This window comes from Pseudonaja textilis, chromosome 1 (genome assembly GCF_049901715.1).
Source record: "Pseudonaja textilis isolate UNSWEBS1 chromosome 1, rPseTex1.2, whole genome shotgun sequence".
In the NCBI taxonomy this organism is placed as follows: Eukaryota; Metazoa; Chordata; class Lepidosauria; order Squamata; family Elapidae; genus Pseudonaja; species Pseudonaja textilis.
Window position 1 is genome coordinate 165,533,561 of NC_141990.1, and position 27,029 is coordinate 165,560,589.

The 27,029-nt window shown below is 38.1% G+C and overlaps 1 protein-coding gene across 1 annotated transcript in view; it reads left to right on the forward strand.

Annotated features, from left to right (window-relative positions):
• The first annotated feature begins 571 nt into the window (after window positions 1–571).
• Window positions 572–27,029, forward strand: part of PLEKHM3 (pleckstrin homology domain containing M3) — an 84,091-nt gene continuing 57,633 nt past the window's right edge. The window contains exons 1-3 of the mRNA XM_026707764.2: window positions 572–829; window positions 9,563–10,430; window positions 20,979–21,902. Of these exons, the coding sequence (XP_026563549.2) occupies window positions 9,830–10,430; window positions 20,979–21,902 (1,525 nt within the window). The 5' untranslated portion in view covers window positions 572–829; window positions 9,563–9,829. The remainder of the gene's footprint in view (window positions 830–9,562; window positions 10,431–20,978; window positions 21,903–27,029) is intronic.

Sequence of the window (27,029 nt, forward strand, 5' to 3'; positions counted from 1 at the left end):
CTCTGAATTAAAATGGCACTTCTGGTGTTAGGATTCTTCTCACCCAACTCTAACGGAAATTACTCTTACTGGCATGGCTACAAAACAACTCTTGTAAAGAAAGCATGCACCTGTACAGAGCTTCATATTCTATGGTTTTTTTTTTCCTAAAGACTGTATGGCATTCATTACACCCGGACAATAACTATGCCCTTTAGCTAAGGCCACACCTTTCGGTCAGGCAGACGTGAATTTGCCATTCGCTATCAACACCCCTGCCTGCTCTCCCTAATGTTCAGAGATATTACTGCTACCCCTATTTCTCCTCTTCGATTACACTAGTGGTGATATCTAGATGTCACTGTCCTTACAGGATCTCCATTGATGCACAACTCCGGACCCTACCATCGAACAACCGGGACGAGTTTTCGCTCTCTTTGGTCCTGCAGATTTCTGCAGCTCCCTCCTTTTAATTACAGAAGAAGTCAACGTGCAGGTATACCATTCTCACAGGTCTGAAAATACGAGAGAGGTAGGCGTTGCTCGCTCTCAAACCTTCGTCAAGCTGATGATACCCCGCCTCACAGGGTCCCGCGTGACAAGCGGTTCCCGCGCACCGCTTCCGCAGGGAAAGTAGGCGGGCGCCTCCGGAACTTTCCTCCTGACTTCCGTTTCCCTTGTTACCACGGGGATCCCTTTGAAGGGAGCACAGGGAGCGAGCGTAAATAAGCAAGCGAGAGAACGCTGAATAATACCCCGCCGCCTCTTCTCTGTCATTGAGCCAAGGCGAGAAATGAGATCGGGGGAGGAAATCCGCTGGATTTTGCAGCGCGGACCTTTTGGGAGCCAGGTAAAGGTGCCTCTATTCATAAGCTCCTGCCTTGCGCCTAACTGCATATGCTCTGCAAATAAAAGCATGTCTGAGAATGTGAGCATGACAACCTTTGGTGTGTCCGAAGGACTCATTATCAGTATTGTATGGGTATAGTTTTTCCCAATACATGTCCTTATTCTGGATTTCATTAAAAAAATCTCTTTGTTTTTGAATCACATAAGGCTCCATAATAGCAAGCTGGTTCTTCGTCTTCGTGAACCTCTGTATGTGTGTGTTTGTTTTTCTGCTACTGTAAATAGGACAAGAATAACTCGGTTTACTAAAGGTATGGTTTCACCCAAGACAGTTTACCAAAAGAATCAAGGCAACAACATAAGAAGCACAAAGCTAATGTTTGCTTTTATGTTGAAATACCTGCAGTTAATAATTTGCATACAGTCCATGTTGGAAGTTCCTTTTATTAGGTGATTTTGTTGCTTTTATATTTTCTTTCACAATTTGCAGCCAATAGTTCTTCCAAGTAGCCCAAGGTATGGACTCGATTTTAATATATGCCTCTATTCCTTGTAGACTAATTCTGGAGGTACTGTTTATGGCAGAAGCATCCAATAGGGTCCTGGTTAGAATGCTGGAATATGAACCCAGATCTTTTTAGTTTACAGATCAGTTCCACATTTAGCAGTACTGTTTCAAGTAAACATGGGCATAAACTCCTTCTTTGGGTTGGGGCAGAGAAATTTAAATAATGAATCAGATGGCAGAATTGTAAAATATTTTTATAACTAGTAACTATTAAATATATATTTACAAGGAAATATTGTATGCAACACCCACTCTCAAGCTTGTTGTTCTGTTCAGTATGAGGAAGTGAAGGGAGGGTGATATTCCAGGTAAATAAAAGTGAACACAAATATTCTGACTAAGTCTCCTGGTCTGCATGCAGCCCACTCTATCAAAAAAGAATTATTACAGTTTTGCCTATCTAGCTTTAAAATTGATTTGGAAATTATCTTTCTATATCCTTGTGTGCATGATCATAAAATCTGAAATAATTATTAGTTGAATCTATATTGCTATGAATTGCCTGGAGATCAGAATTAAACAACATGAAACACGTTGACAGAATTCACACATGCTGTTAAGCCACAGAGTAATTTGTTAAGTTTTGGGAGAGTTAAGTTGTATGAACTCCAACATTGTGCTTTGTGTTGTTTGTAACTTGGTTTGATTTGTAAACAATTATTGTAATGTATTCAATAAAATAAAATTAAATAATATAACAATGTGAAATCAGCTAGTGAGAATTAACTCTATCTAAAATATAGAGAGAGGCATGTTTTCATCAGCCCAAAGGAAGTATTTCAACAACTTTTGTAATTACTTGGTCTGTTAGTTTTTATTGCCACATGTATCTTTTACAGTTATTGTCCTTTCTTCCTGTTTCAGTTACTGGAATCAATTGAGACATAGCTCACAGACCTCTCATCCTTCCTCTGGCTTAATGACTTCATCTCTGGGAGCATCTGTTCCCATTATTATATGACTTGCTTTTATTTCTGCTGAGTGGATGCAATGCTTCAGATTTTCCTCCATGAGAGAAAAACATGTGCACAGATATAAGAGTATTGTACTGTTTTTTTAGATTGGTTTTGATATATTTCTGTTTTTTTCATTGTATTTCTGAAAGCTACTTTGAACATTTAGGAGAGTACTGTACACATAATTGAGATATTAAATATTTTATTTGTGCATATACTCTTATGTTATGAACACTGAAGAAACCATGAGCTGTTTGAAAATGTGTGTAATAACAGGACAAAGTCTGTACAGTGAACGCATGGAGATCTAAAAACTTATCTCCAGAAGCCCTTTGCATCTATAAAGCTTAATTCCACTTCCTGTGTGGTAGTTCCCACTGCCACCCTGTCTTCTAGGGAATACCTTACCTACTCCTAACCTGTATTACTTTCTGGCATTCTAAAAAAGAGAGAGAGAATAATTGAATTCTATTATCATCTGCTAACCCAGTAACATTAAAGGGCAACCCTTCTTCCCATCTATTCCTGTCTACTTCATTTTGGAAAATAGACAATCTCACAAAAAATAATTATTTTTTAAAAAAAGGAACAAAAAGATGAATATATTTTTGACTTTAGATAGTTACAATCAAACACTGATTAAGCAAAGGAAATAAAACGATGGATTTGATCAGATTGTAGGATGCATAAGGCTCTGGGTAAACCAAAAGGCAACCATTTAAAGGCAACTCTGTGCTTAAGAAGTTTAGAGTTGCATAAAACACAGCAGTATTGAACTTATTTGGGGAACATGAACGCTACAGTTAAAAGATTAGATTTTAAACAGAGAATTTTTTAAAAGTGTCTAGTTAAAATTTTAAAATCATTTCAGATCTAAACAAATGTCTGTCTCAGTTCCTCTTGGACCCCTTCCTACAGATCCCTGAAGATTGTAATGAGTTATTTCTAAAGCTGTTGGAGAAATAGAAGAAACTTTTTTTTTTCACAGTCTAAAAAAAAAAAATTCCAATTAAAAAAAATTCCCCTGTAACAGAAAAGGAGCAGTTCAAAGGAGGCTATCTCCCAGTATGTGTGATTGCAAGTCATGTCTTATGAAGCTCTTTGTTCCCAAACTACTTGTCCTTATTATTGGCCTCCTGATGCCAACATTGAGTTCAGCTCTTTCCCTTTGGGATTGTCTCTGTTTCCTGTAGCAGCCAGTAAATACTGAGCTCCATTCAATTTCCCCGACTCTAGCCCGAATTAAGGCATTACAGGGTCATAGAATGTTGTTGATTTTTTTGTAGATCTGTCTCTAATAACTCACTTGAGTTGTTGACCCTCTTTATTTAAATATCCCATCAAACCAGCTCTCACCTGATTAATGGCCACACTTCCATTAATTAACTAGTCCTTAGCATAGAGGTTTCATTGGTCGTTTAATAGGCTTGTTTTCTGGGACATCTTCCCATTGATTAGAAATATATATTTTAATGTCATGAATTTCCATACAAGAGGAGCACAGGATCCTGCATTTAATAAATTTTGCCTTTACTATAATTTTCATTTGTTTGATTTTCTTTTACAGTACTTTTTTCAAATTATGTTAAATATGTCAGATCCAAGTATCTGCCATTCTTCAGTGGAAGAAGAAGGGGGGGAGTTGGTACAAGTAATCCTTTTTTATGTAACCTGAATATCTTAAATCTTATATTGAATCTGTGTAACTTGCACATGATATACAATTGGAGGACTGGAGCCAGATGTCTAGAAACTTGTGACCTCTTGGAGAGATGGCAAGAGGAGAAGGGATCATAAAAAATTCCAGCTCTGGAGGATACTCTCTGGGAAACTCTTCCCAGAAAAGGGGAGCGGGGAATTAACATATTGGTTCTTTGTTTGACTAAATCCACATCAGAATAAGGGGAAGGGTTCTAACTCCCTTTATCTATTACAGTATGCCTGGTAACATCTTAGATTCTGCTTTGAGTAGTACTGGGATCACTTCCTTTCAATAAAGAATTCCTTTTGAAGCACCTAGCTTTCAGAAGTTCATTCTTTTCTGTTGAAGGGGAAAAGATTGTCATAGGGCAACAGTGCTCGTAGCATGCAGATTCCTAAGAATCAATTCATAGAAACTAATACTCTATTGAATGCACCATGTATGGGCAGATTTGCCCATAATGGACGTTGAAATGGAAGCAAATAGACATCATGGGATCCTTACTTCATATACAGTCGTAATGGTGCAGCCAGAAATTCAGCAGGAAAAACAACATCAAATGCCAAATAGAGGAACCCTCAAGGAAAACAGTAGCAATTGCTCAGCCTCAAATCATAAAAATTGCATGGAGCATTTCAGAAGTTGAATGTGGTGGATTTGTACTTTGTATTTGTTCTGCCACAGAACTATACTAGCATTGCAGCAGATTGAGAATATTGTACAACATCAATAGCAATGTGATTGCTTAGCCTTGATCCTAAACAGTTTCCTTTGTTTACCCAAAAAATTAGATATTGGAGGAATACACAAATTGTAGCTTGGTATTTTTCATGTTTTGGTGAGTTTCCTTGCTTTTGCTAGGTTGTCTGAATCAATCTACTTGATAAACTGCAACTCCTACACTGTAAAAACATATGGACTACATAACTCAACCAGGGCAAAGCAATAGACGCTATTTACATAGACTTCTGTAAAGTCTTTGATTCAGTGGTACATGACAAACTACTTCTAAAATTAAAATCTTATGGCATCTCCAGACATCTGCATAATTGGATAGCTGCATTCCTGTCAAACAGGCAAAAAATGGTCAAAATAGGGAGAGCCCTATCAAATCCCATACCTGTCAGCAGCGGTGTCCCCCAAGGCAGCATTCTAGGACCAACTCTATATTTTATATAAATGACCTTTCTGATCATAATAAAAGCCACTGTGTTCCTTTTGCTGATGATGTAAAACTTTTCAACACCACCGACAATACTACTATCCTTCAAAAAGACCTTGACTGTGTGTCAGAATGGTCAAACAAATGGCAACTTCAAATCTCAACAAACAAATGCTCTGTCTTACATATTGGAAAAAATATATATCCAAAAATAAAATACAAGCTGAATGGACATGGCTTTGTAGATAACCCCCACTCTGTCAAGGACCTTGGAGTACTCATCTCTATTGATCTAAGTGCTAGAGCCCACTGTAACAACATCGCCAAAAAGGCATTAAGAGTTGTAAACCTAATCCTGCGTAGTTTTTTCTCTGGTAATATTGTACTACTAACTAGAGCATACAAAACATTTGCCAGACCAATTCTCAAATACATCTCATCTGTCTGGAACCCACATTGCATATTGGACATTAGTACAATCGAGGGAGTCCAGAGATATTTCACGAGAAGTGTCTGCCACTCCTCTACTCATAACAGAATACCTTATGCCACCAGATTTGAAATTTCAACTTATAACTATGCTGACTTTGGTCTGACCTAAGCGTAGTACATAAAATTATCCATTGTCCTACCTGTCAATGACTACTTCAACTTCAATACATGAGCACACAGTAGATACAAACTCAAGGTAAACTGCACCAAACTCAATTGCAGGAAATACGACTTCAGCAACAGAGTGGTCAATGCCTGGAATACTCTACCTGACTCTGTCGTTTCTTCACAAAACCCCAAAAACTTTAACCTTAGACTGTCTACTATTAACCTCACCTCTTTCCTAAGAGGTCTTTAAGGGTGCACATAATTGCACCAACGTGCCTACCCTCCCTGTCCTAATGTTCCCTTTTATTCTTACCCATTTCATGTATTAATAATCATGTTTATACTTTTATCTGTTATCTAATACATGCTCAACAAAATAAATAAATAATAAAACTAGATTGTTCTAAAAAGATCAGTACAGCACAATAATTTCCTTAGTGAGTTGATGGCTTGCTTGGCATACCCACCTGTATGTTAAATTTCTACTTTATATAATTCTATGTCATTTGATTAGCTGCCTAGTGGAAATTAGTGGGAAACAAGCAGGAAGTTGTGAAGGCTGTTAATCACATGGAGTTCCTGCCAACAAGAGAGGTAGATGTGTTGCTTTGTTAAATGTGGATACAGTTGATCATGGGAAGATGAGTTGTGTGGATTCATTGATACTGAGAACAGTTTGCCAAGGACTGTTTTAAGTGTTTAAGAAATGCTTAAATGCTACTGCACTATTATGTATTTGTAAGATAAATTCACTGTGGAAAATGATGAAAGACATAGAGCACATCAATTCTTTTTGTTTGGATCATTCTTCACTACTTTAAATAAGATCAGGTTTGTTTTCAAGATTAAAGTCTGGCTTGCCATGTTTATTGGTTGGATCTATTTTAGATAAATGCCAAAACTCTAGCTTTGGTTGCTGTGATTGGAGTTTGAAAAGATGCCTCTTACTAGTTTCATCTGTGAGCCAGCAGGGATTGACAAGGATAGTAAATCATAAGAAATTGAAAATTGGGAGGGGTGGATGCGGGTGCAGGGGGGGGACTGGACAATTAACTGAGTTGAAACTGGAACTTTTCTTGGATTAGATGTTTCTTTTTAAGCATTGGCAGTCTTGATTCTTATTTTTCTCTCTTAACAAATTATATTCAACTTTTCAGTTCAGAGAAATATAAACCTGTCCTTGCCAAATACATAGAAAATGAACTTCTTTTTTGTTGTAAGAGAGCAGGTATTATTATTATTATTCTTACAGGGAGATAAAACCAATAGTGTTGCATTTGGAACATTAGTATATCGAGTAGATAATCTGTTGTCCTGCAGAGAAAATGGCTTATAACTAATTCACTAAGGGGAATCTTCCATTTACCAGTCTGTACATAAGACATAAGACATAAGATATAAGAATTTATTTGTCATTACACTCGCAAGCGGGTGCAACGAAATGAGGTGCTCTTCCACAAGTAAAACTAGACAACACTATTGAAAGAAAAATAAAATTAAACACAACAGACCATACAATAATCTCTATACAATTTAAAAATGTAAATACCCCATTACTCTCAGCCATTAAATTCCACAAAATCTTATGACCCTGCATTCAAACTCAAAGCTGCACTTGGATAAAAACTGTTCTTAAATCTAGTCGTCCTTGTTCTTAATACCCTGAATCTCCTTCTCGATGGTAATAAGGATGAAATACAGATTTGTATCAAGGAAACGAGTCCCTCTCATTTCTATTGTTGTGATGAAAAACATTTTATTAGCAGATCATAACTAAGCATTTATGTATTTTAATTTATCTTTTGGGGAGGACACAAAAGGCAAAATTACCCTTTACTGTATTATAGCTGCTTAGTAGAAATAATTTTGCTAGTGTGTAATGATTGTGAATCATACCTTCTCATCACAGCCTTACAGATGGCAACTGAACTGTGTATTTTAACTGTAATTTTTGATCAACGTTCATGGTTTAAAATAAAAATAACATAATTTTGTCATGAGATAGTATCAGCCCAATACAGATGACCCTACTAAGTCTGAAATCCTACAAATTATCTTTGGAATAAGTTATTACAAATTCAGTGGACCTAATTCTGTGATATGTATGAGAAAGTATTGTAAGGATACTAGTCAGTCGAATAAATTAAATAAATTTTTGGAATATATTAAAATATGCAGTATTTAACTTGATAAATTGCTTGTTTAAATTATAGAAGTAATGAAAAAGTCATACATCCAACCACGATGATGAAAAAGAAAGAAATATGGTACACTTATACTTTATTTCAAAATCTCAATCTTTTCCTAAAAGACAATAAATTGCAGAAACAACAAATGCACACTGTGCACACAATAAATAATGCTATTATACAAATAAAATATATAGAAATCAATAGGGAGCAATGTAAAATGTTCATAAATAACTAATGCTGTAGTAAAGGACTAGCAAAAGGAGTATATAGAGTGGTAATCGTTTTGGAAATAATAAGAAACTCAAGAGGAAAAAACATTAAAATTAAAACAAATATGGGAAAAATATTTTTCTGTTTTCAGATAGGAGAGGCCTAGGCATTCTTTAAGATCCTTGAAGAATGTATCTCAGGCACCAAAAAGCATGGTGGACACATTGTCTTATCAATTTCCCTTCTTTATATAGAATGTTTAACTTAATTTTTCCCCTTAGTGAATTAGTTATAAGTTATGTTATTATTATGCATAAGTGACTAATACGCACTGCCATTCCTCTAACTGCTATGCCAACAGAATGTTGTTGTATTTTATGATGTGCATCCATCCATAATTTATCTTCTAGTAACTGCACAAATAATTCTGACATTTTCAGGCAGATATTAGGAACATGCAAACTTGCTGGCCTTTGATCTCTGCCAATGAACTCTTCCTAGCTGAACCCTTGATTAGCCTGACCTTGCTTTATTTACTCAAGCCTGCTTATTGTTCTTAGTGACAGTGGAAAACTGTTCAGCTCTAGAAAGTTTTACACTACATGCACCTGTCTTTAGGTCTGACAGTGAACAAAACCGAGAGTCATGTGTGTCATTACTCCCATTCTTGGAACTTCCCAGATATACTTTTGAAATAAGGAACTAGATAGTTACTCTTCTGTACTTTAAATATAAACTTGCAATGTACAATATGAGATTGCATGCAATAAACACAGATAGCATTAAATTAATACTTAAATTGTATTGGTATAATTAAACTCAACAAACAACAATTACCTTACATAGGCATGGATGTAGAAGAACTCTGCTCAGAAAGCCAGTCATCAGGAATAACATTTATTTAAAGTTGCTGGGTAATGCCTAAAAAAAGGTTAAAACACCAGGCAGGTATTGTCTATATATTGCATTTTTGTAATCACCTTGAGTAACACGAAGGCAGTTTACAAATTTTTGTGTGTATAAATAAATGGAATTGTCACATAGCCAACCCCACTCTATCCAGTTGCTAGCCAAGTAACTCCCAAAGATGCAATCATTTGAGGGCCTCAGATAACATTTTATTGTACTAAACCTATGGAGAAGAGTCTTCTAGGGTTGTTTTGAGATTGCTGAATAGAGCCTGAGATAAGTGGGCCAAAAGGAGCCAGAAACTTGTAATTTCATTTCAATAATTACACTTAAGTTATGCCCCTTCACTTTCTACTGTTTATAGGTACTTCCTGATAGGCCATGTGAATCTATTGTAATTAAGGTTACTTAAGAGTATTTTATCATGTTTTACAGAAAAATCCAGTTCCTGTACAGAATTCTTGCTGAACCACCAATACTTCTTCATTCAGGAAGATAAAGCTGATGACAACTATTATGCATAACAACGTTTACAAATAAAAGTTGTTTCAAGCTCCTGAAATCAAATGCCCATGGCAATGAAAAATATATTGATTCTGTTACCAGCAACTTAAGAGGAATACCTGCAAGAATCTTTCCAAAGATATGTCTTTGTCTTATTAAAATACTCCCAAAGCTATAGGTTTTTTGACTACAAATAAAATGGAGGCCTTAGAAGTTGATGACATCAGTCCAGCCTTGGAGGTGACCGAAGACTTCTTCAGTACCTTTGATGCTAAGCTGGAAAATGTGCAGCCACTGGAAGTTTATGGTGTTCAAGAGATTCCGGAACTGGTTGGATGTGACACATTTAATAAAATCACAGTCTGTGGAGATTTAAGGAACATTGCTTCTTTAGGGAAGAATAATCTTGTTTGGGCACACTGCAAAAATGGAAGTTCAGAAACCAAAGTAAAGACTGCATTTCCTGCCAAAGAACAGTTTAGAGTGCAAAGGGGAATGGTTCCAGATAATCTCTCCTGGGTTGATCAGGGAGATGCTTCAACTTTTAGTATCTTTAACATCTGCCAGAGGAGGAAGGATCGGCCCCGTTCTGTGAATGATGTTATAGTCCAAAATGAGGAAACTTCCTCTTTCAAGCCAGGTCATAACAGGTCACATTCTGATATTAGTCACATAAACTGGGGCATCATCTTCAATAATGCCTCTCCACAACAGCTGTCTAATCAGGCGAGCCAGTGCTCTAAACATTCATTTACACCAACTGGATTCAAAAAGGGAAAAGATATTCAAGGGAATACTGGTAAGTGCTGATATTTTGCTCCAACTATCCTTTCTTCTTGTTCACAGCCATTTCTTTTTGAAGAAAAACAAACTGTTTAGGACAGCGATATCCAACCTTGGCAATTTTAAGACTTGTGGATTTCAATTCCCAGAATTCTCCAGCCAGCATGGGGAAGTTCACAAGCATTGCTACCTGAGAAAATCAGGACGTTGAAGTCCACAAGTCTGGATTCTGGGAGTTGAAGTCCACGGTTAGACCTTCTGATTGATGAGTTTACAGCATTGATTCAGTTTCCAATTCCACTCCACTGTATATTCTTTAAATGAAAGAAGCAAGGGATACAAATTAATTATTTTTTAAGTTTTTAAAAACAAATATAAACAAAACATAAAAACATCAAGCCATCTTCCATATGTATACATACAGTGTGCCAGTTGGTTTACAAATTGCTTTGTGCTTCCATTTCGTAGTCTTCAATTACAATTACATTGCATATAATCTCGTATTTTCAATCAAAAATTAAATACCTTAGTATCATTATTAATCATTTGACTATACTTTTATTCATTCATGTTTTACAAGATAATCATAATTTACTTAGTTTGTTTTATAACAGTTCATATTATCCCAAATCTATCCTAAAATCATTTTGTAGATATAATAAGAAAGAAGTACATCTTTATATATTTATTATTTTCTAAAAGTCTACATATTTCATTACTGTATTTTATTGTCTAACCATTGATAGAATAGATCCCAAATTTTATAAAATTATTTATCCTCTTGTTCTCTAATTTCAAATGTCAATCTACTCATTTCAGCACATTCCAATATTTTCTTAATGATTTCCTCCTGTGATGGTGTTTTCTCCTTTTTCCAGTTTTTGGCAAATACAATCCTAGCCGCTGTTAATACATTTACAATCAGATATTTCAAGTCTTTACTATATATTTCAGGTAAAATTCCCAATAAAAATATCTCTGGTTTCAAATCTATATGTTTTTTTGTCATTTTTTCCAACCACGTGTGGATTTTAGTCCAGTATTTTTTAGCATCCGCACAAGTCCACCACATATGGTAATATGAGCCAGGTGTCTGATGACATTTCCAACATTTTTCGGATTTATTCTTAAACATTCTTGCTATTCTTGTAGGGGGAAAATGCCACCTGTAAAACATCTTATACAAATTTTCTTTATATGCTGTTGACATTGTCATTTTATAATTTTGAGACCACAATTTTTGCCATTTCTCTAAATCAATCCCATATCCAAAATTCTTCCCCCAAGCAATCAAAGTTTATTTAACTTGTTCTTCTTCTAATTTAATTTCTAATAAATATCCATACAATTTTTTAGTCACCTTTTCATCAGTACCTGTCAAAATCTTATCTAAATCAGTCAGTTTATCATACAAACCTTCTGTTTTAGAATCTTTATCATACCTTGAGTGTATTTGCACATATGAAAACCAATTCATTTTTGTACCTTGTTCCTCTAGTTTTTGTATAGATTTGAGTTCACCCTTTTCATTCAATATTTCACCATATCTAACTATTTGTTCCTTTTTGTACATTATGGGATAAGAAAATATTTCAATAGTCGATAGTCAGACTGGAATTTTCAAACAACATTGTCTTTTAATCCTCTCCCAGTTTAACCACAGAGACTCCCGTATATAATGTCTTCTAAAAAAACCCTGTTTTAGTTCCTTTATACCATAAAAAAGCATGTCACCCCAACAACAAATCATGTCCTTCTAATGTCAACAATCTAGTATTTCTTAGTGTTATCCATTCCTTAACCCACATCAGATTTGTAGCTTGATAATATAACTCCCAATTAGGCAAACCAAATCCTCTAATTCTAGCATCTTGCAAAAGTTTTAACTTTATTCTCGCTTTCTTACCTTGCCATATATATTTCAACACAATTTTATTTAAATCTTCAAAGTAATCTTTTCCAAGCCTAATTGGAATTGTTTGAAACAAATATAAAATTCTGGGTAATACATTCATCCTGATTGTTGAAATTCTCCCTATTAGTGACAGTTGTAAATTTTCCCATTTCGCCAGATCTAGCGCTATCTGCTGTTTAAGTTTGATATAATTATTCTCTTTTAGTGTACTACATCTTGCTGTCAAATATATCCCCAAGTTCTTGATCTTATTCGTGACCTGAATTTTCAGTAGATCTGCCAATTCTTCCTTTTGCCTTAATAGCATATTCTTTGTCAAGATCTTTGTCTTATCTTTATTTATTTTCAAACCAGCCACCTTTCCATATGTCTCTATTTTTTCTGTCAATTTTGGTGCTGTTTCTAGAGGGTCTTCTAAAATGAAAACCAGATCATCTGCAAATGCTTGCAGGTTAAATTCTTCCTTTTTGATTTTCATTCCTTTTATATTCTTTTCATCTCTAATATTTCTGTTTAGCACTACCAAAGTTAACACAAACAACAAAGTGGGCACCCTTGTCTTGTTCCTTTTCTTATATTGATAGAGTCTGTCAGTTCTCCCTCTACTGTTTGCTTATAGTATATAGCTTCTGTTGCTTGAATAAATTTTCTAGCAAAGCCCATCTGTTCCAACAGTAATAACATGAATCGCCAATTCACATTATCAAATGCCTTCTGTGCATCTAGAAATATCAGAGCCATTTGTTTTTCAGGATGTGCCTTGTAGCATTCTGAGGTGTCCAAGATTACTCTCATATTATCTTTAATTTGTCTCTTTGGCAGAAAGCCATTTTGATCAGGATGAATAAAATTATTTAGATATTTTTTAAGTCTTTCTGCCAATATTGAAGCAAAGATTTTATAATCTGCATTTAGTAGAGAAATAGGTCTATAGTTCTTAATTTGTAATGGGTCGGCCTCCTCTTTTGGAATAAGTGTAATATAGGCTTCTGGGCATGATTTAGGTATCTTCTTCTTTAACATAATTTCATTCATAACTTCTAGCAATGGAAGATTCAACGATTCTTGTAATGTTTTGTAAAATTCTGCCGGAAGTCCATCTGGGCCTGGTGCCTTTCCATTATTTGCTTCTAGAGTGCTTCAGTTAACTCCATCATCATTATATTGCTTTCTAACATTGTTTCAATCTCTTTAGGTATCTGAGGTAAATTAGCATTCTGTAAGTACTGTTTAACTCTTATCAATATTCTCTTGCATATATAGTTTCCCATAGAAGTCTCGACTGATTTCCTTCTTCTCTTTACTACCATAGCAAACTTGGCCTTGGTCGTCTGTTAATTGCAATATTTTCCTTGATTCTTTCTCCTTTCTCAATTTGTGTGCTAACCATCTACCTGTTTTGTTTGCGTCTTCAAAGTAGTTCTGTTTAGCACCTCTAATTTTCTGTGCTAATTCTTCTTTTCTATTTGACCCATTTTATGTTTAACTATATCCATTTTTAGCTTGATGTCCTTTTTCTGTGGCATTTTCTGTAGCTCTTTTTCAAGTCTTTTATACTCATCCTCTAAGGCCTTAGAGGCTAATCTTTTCATAGTATTTCCTTTCCTTGTATAGTCTATTATCAAGCCTCTAACATATGCCTTCATTGTATCCCATACATTCTGAATTGATGTATCTTCTTTTTTTGTTTTCCCTAAAGAAAAAAGCCAATTCTTTCTCCATCCACTGTATGAAGTCTTTTTCCTTTAAAATAGTATTATTTAAAGTCCATCTAGATCTTCTTTTTTGTCCTTTCCATTTAATTGTCATTGGATTGTGATCTGCCCAAATACTTGTTTCAATATTTATTTCTTGAATATTAGTTAACAATTCTGTTGACATCCATATCATATTTATTCTGGACTATGATAAGTGTCTATTTGAATAGAAGGTGTATTGTTTAGTTTTAGCATTTCTTTCTCTCCATGTATCTTTTAAGTTTATTTCATCTACCATTTTAAAAAAAGATTTAGTGAGAGTCTTTCTGTTTTGCTTTATTGTTTTCTGTGCTGTATAGTCCAATTTATTGTCTACAATTCTATTAAAATCTCCCATCATAACTATATTAACATAGTCCAGTTCAGTTATTTTCATATGTAATTTTTTTGTAGAATTCTTCTTGTTTGTCATTCGGGGCATAGATTGCAATCAGGAGTGTTTTCGTATTATTGTCCATTATTTCCACCATTAGTATTTTTTTGTCATCATCGGTATAAATCAATTTTGCTGGGATGGTCTCTTTAATATGTAAAACCACTCCTCTTTTCTTACATTGTGTCAAGGAAGTAAATATTTTCCCTAGTTTGGGCTGTATCAACAATTGTTCATATTGCTTTTTAATATGTACTTCTTGTAGACAAATTATATCAAATTTTAATTTCTCTAATTTATGAAAGGTTTTCCTTCTTTTAACGGCTGAGTTAAGTCCATTTATATTAATTGTAATCAGTTTTTTCTCTTCCATGGTTATATTTTGTAGTTAGGTTTAGCAGCTCTCATAGATCTTAGTTCACGTTGTTCTCTGGCTTCCACCTTTCCACCTACTGTACCTTCTTCTTTTTCAATCACCATTTGGCAGTCCACTTGGAATTCAGTTAGTGAGATCTCTTTTTCTGCCTCTTCCTCTTTCCCTCCAAAAAATTCTGTATAAAATAATTCCGCTTTCTCAATTGAGTCAATTCTATGTCTCTGTTCTTGCCATGTGAATATTAAACCTTCTGGAATCAGCCATCTATAATTCACCTCTTTTTTAAGTAGCATTTTAGTCAGGAATTGGTATTCTCTTCTCATCTCTCTCACACTTCTGGGTATTTGTTTCAAGACCACAATCTCCTTGTCTTTATATTTCAATGTTTTCTCTTTTGCCACTTGCAACATTTGCGTTTTAATGGCTTTCTTTGTAAATCTAATGTGAACTTCTCTTGGTAAGCTATTTCTCATCGCATATCTTGTGAAAACTCGATAAACCTCATCTATTCCATCCATCATCTTCTCTTGAGTTATTTCCAAAGCTTCAGCCAGTATTTCTATCATTATCTCAGCTAAGTTTTGTCCTTTTTCTTCCTCTACGTTTTGGAATCTAAGATAGAATTCTGATCTATCCATCTCCCATCTCAACATACCATTTTTATCTTGTTCAAACGCCATTAATCTATTATCAATATCCCCAATCTTCTTGTCTCTTTGTTTATCTTCTTCAATTTTTTGGAATCTCTCATCATACTTCAACATCATTTGTTGGATGTTCTCCACTTTTTCATCGGTTTTCCCTGTTCTTTGTTCAATGTTCTCTGTTCTTTGTTCAATGTTCTCTATTCTCCTTTCAATATTCTCTGATCTTGCTTGAATATTTTGAATTCCTTGCATAATCATGTGCAGAGTCACTTTTTCTTGTTCTTTTTCTTGCTTTAACATTGTCTGTATTGAACGTTGTCCTCCAGATGGTAGAGAGGAAGAAGTAGAAGTTGAAGAACCAGGAGCTGTAAGTTTCCTACTCATTTTAAGCAATTCAAAATCTTCAGGTTCTTCTAAACCTTAATCCAATTGTGAAACAACCAATTGTAGTTCAAAATAAAAATAGTAGAAAAAAGAAGCCAAATAGTAATGATAAAAAAAGAAGAAGAAAAAAAGGGGGAGGACAAAATTTCTTCAGGTTCTTGTGTATCTTAATCCAATCAGTAGTTAGATGAAGAAAAAGGCTTGAAAAAAGAAAAGAAAAGGAAAGGAAAGGAAAAATTCTTCAGGTTCTTCAACACCTTAATCCAATGAGAAGTCTCAAATAGAAAAGAGTGCATAAAAATAAACCAAAAAGGTAGATGAAAAAACAAAAATACCAGGAAAGGAGAAAAAAAGGCTATTCCCTTTAAAAAAAGGAAACATTAATACTAAAGCTTTCCCTTTAAAATAAAAAGCAAGCGTAGAGATTGGACTTCCAAAGAAAAAAACAAAGACAAGCTCCAACAAAGCCAAAGATCCAAATAGTTATTGCAAAAAAAAAAAAAGATAAAATGAAATAAAATAAAGCTGGTGAGGAGGGATAGCACAACTTAGAAAAAGTAAAAAGAGCACACTGCGCTTTGTTTAATTATCCAAGGCTCTTATTCTAACTCTCTTCTCCAAAAACTTATCACCTTTTTTTTCCCTAGGTTTCAACACCGGACTCCAGCTGTTGATAGAAACCCAGAAGAGCACCTGCAATAATACTCTCCCATGCTCTTCCCAATGTCCTTGAAAAAAAGTCTCAGTTCTTTCTTTCTCAGCTTTGTCTGGTCACAGGAGAAATAGAATATTTTCAAGCCTCTAGTTGGCAGTGTTACAAAGTTTCTTTGCTTTCACTTCCCCCTCCTTTTCCAAGCAAAATATAATAAGAATTAATTAAAAAAAGGAAAAAGATATTAAAAAAAAATAACTAAAAGGGAGTCTCTATCCTAAAGTGGGCAGAGCTGGCGTCGCGACGATACAGCATGCGATCTTGGAGGTCTGAGATCACTGCCAATATCTTTGCTCCTGGATGGTCCTATTGGATCTAAACCGTCCCAAAGAGACGGTGAAAGTGAAGAGCGCATCCTGTCGATCCCAGGGATACCGCAAAGTCCCTGGTAGATCCAGGAGAAGCTCTTCTTGCCAATGGCAAAGAGGCAGCCATTAAAGCTGCTGAAGTTGGGACAGCTCTGAAACGAAAGAGAACAGAAAGAGACAGTGTGCCGGTTTGGTGAGAACTTTTTCTTTATTCTAAGATCTGAAAGGACACACTAAGGAAAAGAAAGAATCTAAAGGTTTTGACAGAAGTGATTAAGCGGCGATTTTAAACAGGAATGTCAAAGTAATGTTTTTTTCTCATTGCTGGATTTTCTATACATGATCTTATATTTTGAAACTGGACTGGTTTTTTCTTTTCCATCTATTTTTTTCTCCTTTTTGATTTTGGGATACAAATTAATATTGAAGGATATGCTGAGAGAGAGAAAGGAAAACTCCTTGTCAAAATCTTATACTATAATGATAGTAGATATTGTGCAAAGCTTTCATACTCAGTCCAATAAAAATGCAGACACCACTTCTGTAGGGTATCCTAGTTCATGTATATACTTTGTGACATATGAAAATTATTTTTCATTGAATGATTTTATTTATTAAATTTATATGCTTCCCACCTCACTCTGCAAAGCATCTAAAAGCAAAATAGAAAACAGCTGGATTGTTTTTGTTTGTTGCTATTTTCACTCTCAATTTCTTCCGTGGCCAAATAGTTAACATTCTGAGATGTTTGCTTTATGCTTGCTTCCAAACTTTCTGTCTTGTTGCTGTTTGGAAATTCTTGCTATTGTAGCAAATTCCTGGTAGTAAAAGCTCAGCAGTATTAAACTGAGGGAGCAATGAGTCAAGAAACCTCTCAAATGGTTCACTAATGCCTTGAATAAAAAAAATGCTGCCTATGCATGCTCATTCTACAGTAGATATATTTGATGCCTCAGTCCTAATTTTTCTATCATTATATGACACAAAATTTCCTTTAAAATTACTGTGTGTGAGGGGAGTTCCTTTATTTAAAGGTCTTCTCAACTGTTTCTCTAACACCCAAGTTAGCCAATATCTTTGGCTACTAAATGGATATGGATGAGGACTCTGGGGGAATGAATGCCTTTTATTTAACTAAATGTCGTTAATGCCATTTGGTCCTAATATCTAAATAAAAACCCCATGTTTAGAGACATTGTACCTCTAAATATGTGATGAATGAGGAAGTATTATTGTTTTCTTGCTTCTTCATTCTGGAAACGACTAACTAGTAACAGCTGTAAAGATTGCTAAATTAGATGGATCTTTGGAGTGATTTAATGAAGTAAATTAGATGGGCCTTTGGAGTGATTTAATAAATTCCTCTATCATATGCAGACAATAACACTACCAAGAGTGTGGACCATGAGAAATGCAACCCATGTTTTGCTTACAGTGTGATCTTTGCTTCTATTACCTGGAGAGGTTGTTAGAAAACAAAGAGAGAGAGAGATGTTAGCTATTCTCAGTGTCCATTTCAGATATATAACATACATTACAAAAATTGTAATGAGACATAATAAAGAAAAGGGATGTAATCTGTAGAGAGAAAATTCTTACCTTACTCTTTTCTCTGATGTTTCCTTCTTTGGGATTTATTTCTCTAGAATTACAGTTCAGAAAAAATAGCCCAGATGTGGGCAATTTAATGTGATTATCTCCTATTTACTTTGATGGGCTCTGATTTGCTCTGCTTCAATTGAATTTCCTTGTTTGGTGAAAGTAAAGAGAAATTTTCTTTCCCTTTTAGAAGCTGGAGAGAAAGTACTCTGTGGAAAGGTATTATGTAGCTTTGGTGCATAAGACAGATGAGGTGGAACAGGAGATGGTTGATGGAAGGCAATGGTCAGGGAGCTGTGATCTGGCCAGTTTGTGGCAGCAACTGCTGTTCCAAAGAGTGTGTTGGATATGCATGTTAATCAAGTCATTCCTCACTATTATTTCTGTTGAAGTGGGAAGCTAGTTCACACTAGCTTTAGAGACAGTTAGTAGAAAGAATGACTGGCTGTAGGAGATTGGGGGGGTGGGGAGAATGAGAGGAAGGAGAGAGAGAGGGGGGGGGCGGCTTTTGTCTAGCTTAACAAAAGACAAGCAAATCTCTGAGACAGTTTAAAGCAAGTAAGGAGGGGAAAACAGGGATGGATGTGGCATGAAAACCAGGAGAACCTGAAGTGTCATCTGTGCTTGATAGAAATGAGAACAACTGAATGGAGTTGTAGTTCGATCTGCAGTAGCCATGCTGTTTCTCTTATTGGATTAACAGAAAAGGAAGGTGGCAGTAGAATGTGTGCCCATTATCTCCACTACAAAAGAGTGTGGGGAAGGGGAGGGGAAAGAAGAGGCTCAAAAAAATTAATGGATTTTGAGTTTACACAGAAATTCTAATAAACCCGAGAGCTCATCAATACCTCTTTTCTTCAAGTTTAAATTGAATTTAGTTTCTTTGTTGCCTGCAAATTAAATAAAATCTCTTAGGGTTTTTCAGAGAAGATAAAATACACGTTGGCAGAGCAGTCTTTTATTACTTGCTTAGTTCATCATAAAAGGAGAAACATATCATGGTGCCATGTACTGGAACAACTATCACATTCAGTGCCAGAGGTTGGAGTACAATGCAGAAGTTGAAAATGCAGACACAGCATTAAAACTATTTCTGAAAACTATAGAGAGATTCATTAAATTCTAGAGCTGAATGGTACCCCTTAGGCCAATGTTTTTCACCTTTGGCAACTTTACGATGTGTGGATTTCAGCTCCCAGAATTCCCCAGCCTGCATGTCTATGGAGCTTCTCAATCATCCAGGTCATGGTTATCCCAAACCAAGAGGTAACGGGACTTTTCTCCCAGAGACAATGGGACTTCTTTGTTTTTCTTTGCAGGTATTTCGCTTCTCATCCTTCTCATGCTTCAGGCTATTATCCAACCCACCATTCAGTTCAGAAATCTAAATGAAAGCTTTCTGGGCAAATGGCTTTTAGTCTCCTTTGAGTACATCCATTGAAGGGGAGCTCACCATCCTTTGGCTGTTTGCTTCCATCATCAAACTGCTGCTGTTACAGTTAGGAATGTATTGTTCTTGTTGATCAGAATCTGTCTTCCTATCTTAAATGCTTTGTCTAAAAAGGCTCACCTTCCTATTGAACTTGTATACATTCTATGAGAATATTCATATACCTTTCAGTGTAAATAATATATGAAAATATTAGAATAATAAAAAATATTCTTTTGCCTAGTAATTGCAGAAACATGTTTCTATTATTATATACCACCCACTAAATTAGTTCCTTGGACATTTTAGAGTATTTTTTGTATTCTTTCATTTTGTTTGTTTATGTATGTTTGTGTGTGTGTTTGTGTGTATACACACACACACACACACACACACACACACACAGTAACAATACTCTTAACAATATGGAAGAGGGAGGGAGGGAGGGAGGGAGGTAGTCTGAGAAGTGGCTCTGGAGGTGATCTTAAAGCAGGCCTGCTAAACTCCTGGCCCACAGGCCGGATGCGCCACGCCTATGCCTGGTTTTAGCGAAGGGTGGAAAAGTCCCAATACATCAACATCACATGCTACTGCCGTGACGATGTGAGTGTGACACCCCTGTCTTAAAGGTACTTATGAGAAAAGGAAGTCAAACAAATAAGCTGTTTTGAGTCATTTAGGGTTGTCAAGTTTAATAGCATTTTGAATTGGGTCCAGTAATGGCCTGGAAGCCAGAACAGATAGAAAAGAATAGGCATAATATGGTAATTTCTGCCAGCTCCTATTAACATACCTTGCTGCCTATTTTGGATCAGCTGTTTCAAGATCCTTTGTAAGAACAGCCTTATAATCCAAGTAAAATGTTATCAAGATGTAAGTTTATAGCTCTAAATTGTCTTTGTGAAGAGGAGAATTGTAGTGAACCTAATCAACCTCAGTTTATTAAAGATGCCCAGCCACTATGATTTCCTAAAACAGTAATGACTAACTGTTACTGGTCAACTTAAGCATTATAGAGATGTTTTAAAGCATTTATAATTACCTTTGTTCAAACTCTTTTCTAGAACACAAGCCTACATATTCAAATATCTTGAAGAAAGGGTATGTAGAAATTAAGAACAACCATGGCAATTACTGGCAGGCTTGTTATGCAGAACTCTCTCCATATGAACTTTGTCTGTATCAGCTTGACAAAAGCGGCAACCAGAACCTTCCAACAGTCTACCTGCTTTTGCACTTCCAAAGCATCAACGTGGAAACCAGTGTAGTTGATGCAGTCCTGTTCAATAATTTGCACCTGCAACTCAAAGCAGAATCACCTTGGGAAGCTTTGGACTGGGGACAAAAACTTCGGCAAGCTGTTCATTCTTCAGTTCCATCATTTCTGAAGCCAAAAGGAGATTTGGTGAACTCATGGAAGTTAGATAATGCTGAGAGCAGCCTCACTCAAAACCATGGCTTACAGAAGGAACCTGCGGAATTTTTCCAGTTCACACCTTTGACCCCAAACATCAAGGATTACCAAAGCATTGTCAAATCAGGGATTCTTTACAGATTGACTCTCCAGAATAACTGGAAAGCATTCCATTTTGTACTCAGTGGGTCTCTTCTCATGGCATTTCAGATTGGTGGGCTTGATGAGGACCCTCTGTGGAGCTACAATATTGAGGCATGCGTCTCTATTCAAACTGATATTCTGGATGACTGTGACTCTTGTTTTCAGGTGATCTTTCCTCAAGATGTGCTTCGTCTCCGTGCAGAAACCCTTCAAAGAGCTCAGGAATGGATGGAAGCTTTGAAGGCTGCAACCAGAGCAGCAAGTTTAGGGCAAAACCTGCAGGTGACACTGAGAAACAAAGTTCAAGGCTTATCTTGTGAAAAAGAACATAGGAAAATCAAGCGCCAGTCTGTCACCACCAGTTTTCTGAGCATTTTAACTACCTTGTCCTTGGAAAGAGGCCTGACTGCTCAGAGTTTTAAGTGTGCAGGTAAGTAACATAAAAGATGTTTTGTTGTTCCCAAATTACTTCGCTAATATATCTTTACTGGGGTGGGATTCAAACATTTTAACACCAGTTCTGTGGGCGTGGCTTAGTTGGTGGGTGTGGCTTGGTGGTCATGTAACTGGCTGGGCCTGGCCAACTCAACTTCACTCACATCAAGGCACGCATCTCCTCGCCAGGCCTCTCACGACTGTGGGGATGCTCCAACAGTCGTAAGTGTGAAAATGGTCATAAGTCACTTTTTTCAGTGCCATTGTAACTTTGAATGGTCACTCCACACAAGCAAAGTACCAGTAAAGGAGGAAAAAAAAACTCCAGAGAAGTTCCTGAGACAGGAAGTCTAGTCCTGCCAAGAATGTAATAAGGCAGTTTCTGTAAGCAACATCAGAATGTTTCCTTCCTGCCTTCCTTACAGGATTAGGTCAGTAATTTCTTCTAACAATCAGTTCTCCGAACTGCTTAGAATATTAACAACCATTTCTAGCGAATAGGTGTGAACTGGTAGAATCCCACCCTTGATCTTTACGCTGCATAACAGTGTCTCAGTTTGGCATTTTTGGTGTAGCACATTTTTACATAACTTGGCTATTATTCTGTTTGCAAATCGAGAGCTGGGATCATATGAAACTCCACAACACACTTCTTCCAAGGGCTCACCAATAAATATTAATTGTGGTAAATTGCCACCAATCAGCCTGAATCTGCTGATACATCCTGGCCAATGCAGCTGGCGGTTCTTAAAGTTTCCAGAATATTAGAAAGAAAATGTTTTGTTTTGTCTGGGTCAAAGTCAAGAATTGTGCTTGTTATGAAATACAAAGGGCAGTTATGCAGCTATGCAATCTTGTGCATGGAAAGGTCAGCAACTCAGATCTCTAAATATGAAAAACTATAGACAAAAATAGTAAAGCAATAATCACACACAGAATTCAATTAAAATGTTTATTTTTCATATTTCTGAACCTCCTATCTCCCTCAAAAAGGAACTCTGGGCAGTGTACATTAAAACATCAAAATATAAAAACAGTATATAAAATTAAAATATTACAACTAAAATTTTAAAAGGAGGCAAGAATAATAAAACCTTGTTAGAATTAATTAACAATGGTGGAGGGGGAACTCTCATGGAACCAAACCAGCCCCACAATTGCTTACTCTTTTGGGCTTCCCAAAGGTAACAGAGCCATGTTTTAACTCCTTTTCAAAAGGCCAGGAGAGTCAGGGCCCACCTCCCCTCCTGAGAGAGAATATTCCACAGGGCAGGAGCCAGAGGTGGTATTCAGCAGGCTCGGACCAGTTCTCCATGCTGCATCGAGAGCCCAGGACGGTTGACTCCTTCCTATGATGTCATTTAGCTAAGTCTGTACTAAGATATAAAAGCCAGCCCCCGGAAGAGACCCCAGCTTTTGATTCAGCTTCTTTCAGTCAGTAGCTGTGTCTCTGAAAGCATTCCGATAGATAGCAATAAAGTACAAATTTCAAGACCTTTTTCGTCGCTTCAGCAGCTCCCAGGGATCTGGGCAGCTGCTCCTCCAGCAGAGCAGGGCTCCCTCTCCTGCAACGTTGGGAGCAATGCTGCCAGAGTGCTGTGCAAGCAAGCTGGGCAGCATCTTGAGACCTCCCTCATGCCTGTGGTTTGAGCGATTGTAAAAATGATCAGCAAACCGATAACAGCACCAGCCAGCTGATTGTGTGGCCAGTGGCTGTGCTTTCTTCTGCTGACTTCGCTCAGGGCTCTTTTTAGCCTAAGGAGCGATTCTTTGGTCTCGGAGGCTGGTTTCCTAGTCAGTGGCCATGTTGGATTGAAGCCTTCCACCACGAGGTGAGCGGCCATTTTGTAAGCCCGGCGTCATTTTATACCCTAAAGGACTTATTCTAAATTTCTAATCAGCTTCTTCCCAACGCAAGAGCTTTCCTTCTACAAATGGATCAGGATAAGGCTCAAGCAGAGCTTTCCCCCCCAGTGGATCAGTCTCTTAAGCCCAATAAGAGAAAAAGACGTAGGCACCGCTCCCAATCAGTCCAGAGGGAGGTGGCTGCTAAAATCAGAGGTAAGGCTCTAGCCCCTAAGAAGGCAACTCAGGCTGAGTTGAGAGCAGAGAAGTGCAGGCATGCGGCCCTAGAGAGGCAGTTCAACAGATGAGATGGCAACTGCAACAAGTTTCAGGTGATACCCATGGGCCCCAGCCAAGCCCTCCCAGAGGAAGGAGAAGTTATATATGAGCCTTTTCATCCTCCATCCTGGTCTCCTGGGGCCTTTGCAGAACAATCAGTTCCTCAGGATCTCAGCAGATCTGGGCCCTATTTCCATCAGGCTTCTGGGCCCTATGCCCCCGCTTCCTCCAGACCTAGACCCTCTTCTCAATCTAGGCCTGAAGCCACCTTCACTCCCACAGCAGCGGGCCTTCAGCCTTCTGCCTCTACCTTTGAGCATAGACCAGGGGATATCCAAGATGTTGTCTCATTGGCCATTAGGCAGGAATTGGCTGAAGGCATCAAGCAAATTCTTCGACCTCTGGAAAGGGTTCAAGCCCTTCTCAATCTATAAGTTCCTTGCCTCCTCACCCTGAATTTCACAGGCCCCAGGACCTCAGGATCCATTCTTCACTACCAGAATGGGAGGAGGTTGATGAGGAAGGAGGGGCTTCACCATCTGAACACAGTTACTCCTCTCGTTCAGAGCATGAAGAGATTTATGACCAAAATATTTCAGAGGAAGAAGATTCTTGCCCAGAGCAGACATCCTCTGCATTGGTCTTCAAACCTACTCTCTTCAGGCCATTACTCAGCAAGGCCTTGGTCACTGCCAAGCTGTCGCTGGAGGAAGTGGCTCCTGAGCCACAAGGAGAGCCCTCTGGCCAAGGAGATTCGCTCTTCTCCAAGCCTGTAGTGCATGCAGAAGTTTTGCTTTCTCCCACGTTGTTCCTGGACATGGTCAAGAAACAGTGCGCTTCCCCTTTGGCAGGTCCTCGCCCATCTTCTCTGGATAAGCGTTTCTACAACACCAGTGCAGCCCTGGACAATGCCCTGGCAGTGCTTGCTGTTGACGTCCCAGTTTGGCCTCATTCTCATCTTCTGGCACTCCCACTGAGCCAGAAGATATCCTGAAACCGGATGACAAACGTTCCGAACAGACCCTGAAGCGCAATCACCAGGCCACTGCATGGGCTGTTCAGGCTTCAACAGCAGCATCTTTTTTCATGAGGGCATCCATACAATGGCTGTGCCAACTCCAGAATAGATTGCCTGCTTCTGACCTTCGGTCTCACCAAGACCTTAACAAAATTATCGCAGCGGCGGAATTCACTGCGGATGCCACTCTCAATTCTGCCAAATTTGCATCTAGGGCCATGGCATCTTCAGTAGAAGCAAGAAGACTTTTATGGCTCCGAAATTGGCAGGCAGAGTCACGTCGAAAATGGAAGTTGGCTTCAGTTCCCTTTGCAGGCGATAAACTTTTTGGCGATTCTCTGGAACCTTATCTCATCGAAACCAGAGATAAACATACAAATCTCTCTTCCTCTAGGAAGAAAGCCGACTATCACCCAGCTCCTTATCGTCCTCCTGCTTTTCAAGCAGAGACCTCCTCCCGCTTCCCTCACTCTCAAAGGCCATACTCCCAACGCCAAGACCAACGTGCAGAATCATCTGGCAGGAAACAACCTTCTGCTGGTAAACAGCTCTTTCGGGGGGAGGGAGTTGTTCTTTCCGTCGCTCTAAGTTATCCCTCGTTCTGCCCACCCATCGGAGGTCACCTAACCTTCTTTGCCTCCAAATGGGAGGAGTCAACGGCGGACACCTGGCTGCTCAGCACTATTAGGTCAGGGTTACAATTGGACTTCCTAACGCCACTCCCAGAAAATTTTTTGATCTGTCCTGTCTTTCGGGACATTTCAAGGCAAGCCCTCATGAATCAGGCAATTCAACACTTTCTTGAAATCAGGGCTAACCTTTTCCCCCCTCTCAACGGGGACGTGGGTTTTACTCTCGCCTTTTCATCGTTCCCAAAGCCTCGGAGAGGGGTGGCGAGCCATCCTTGATCTAAAATTCCTCAACCAATTTGTAAAATACAGGTGATTTAAAATGCTTACTCTGCATTCTATTTTAGACAGCGTTCGGAAGGGAGACCTCCTCTCTTCCATTGATCTCGCAAAGGCTTACCTCCACATTCCCATTTGGCTTCATCATCACCAGTTTCTCCATTTCTGTTATCAGAATACCCATTACCAGTATCAAGAACTTCCCTTCGGCCTCTCATCAGCTCCAAGGGTCTTCACAAAGGTTCTGGCAGCATTGATGGCATCTCTGCGTTCTGTTCCAGTGAGGATCCAATGCTACTTGGATGACATTTTGATTCTGTCCTCCTCCATCCATGCGGCCCATCGGGATCTGCAAATTACCCTTTCATATCTCCAGAGTCACGGGTTTTCCATCAACACCAAAAAGAGCCATCTCTCTCCCACAACCAAATTGCAACACTTGGGAGCAGCCATCGATACCACGACGTGCCAGGTTTTCCTGTCCCCAGCTCGTGGAAAGAGCCTTGCAGAGATCATCAGCCAGATCCAGCAACATCAAACTGTCCCCCTGTTGCTGCTGTCCAAATTCTGGGGAAGATGGTCTCCTGTATTAGCATCGTCCCATGGGCTCGTCTCTACTCCTGACCGCTCCAATGGTTCCTGCTTCCCTACCAATAAGCAGGAACCAGCCACTCATCCATCAAGGTCCCACTCCCGCCACAGATCCTGCGATCTCTCAATTGGTGGCGTTCCCCATCAATCTGGAAGGGACTTCTGTTCAGGGACCCAGACAGGCTAGTGATATCCACCGATGCCAGCCTCCTGGGTTGGGGTTCCCATATGCAGGGCCAGATAGCTCAGGGCATTTGGTCCAGGTCAGAGCAGATCCTTCCCATAAATTGGCTAGAGCTCAGAGCCATTTTTCTGGCTTTCAAGCATTTCAGGCAATCAGTGACCAGCTCTCACGTTCTAGTCCTTACAGGCAACATGGCCGCAAAGGCTCATGTCAACTGGCAAGGGGGGATGAGGTCCAAAGCCCTCATGAGAGAGGCTCAATGGTTGGGGTTATGGGCAGAGTAGCACCTGTTGTCGA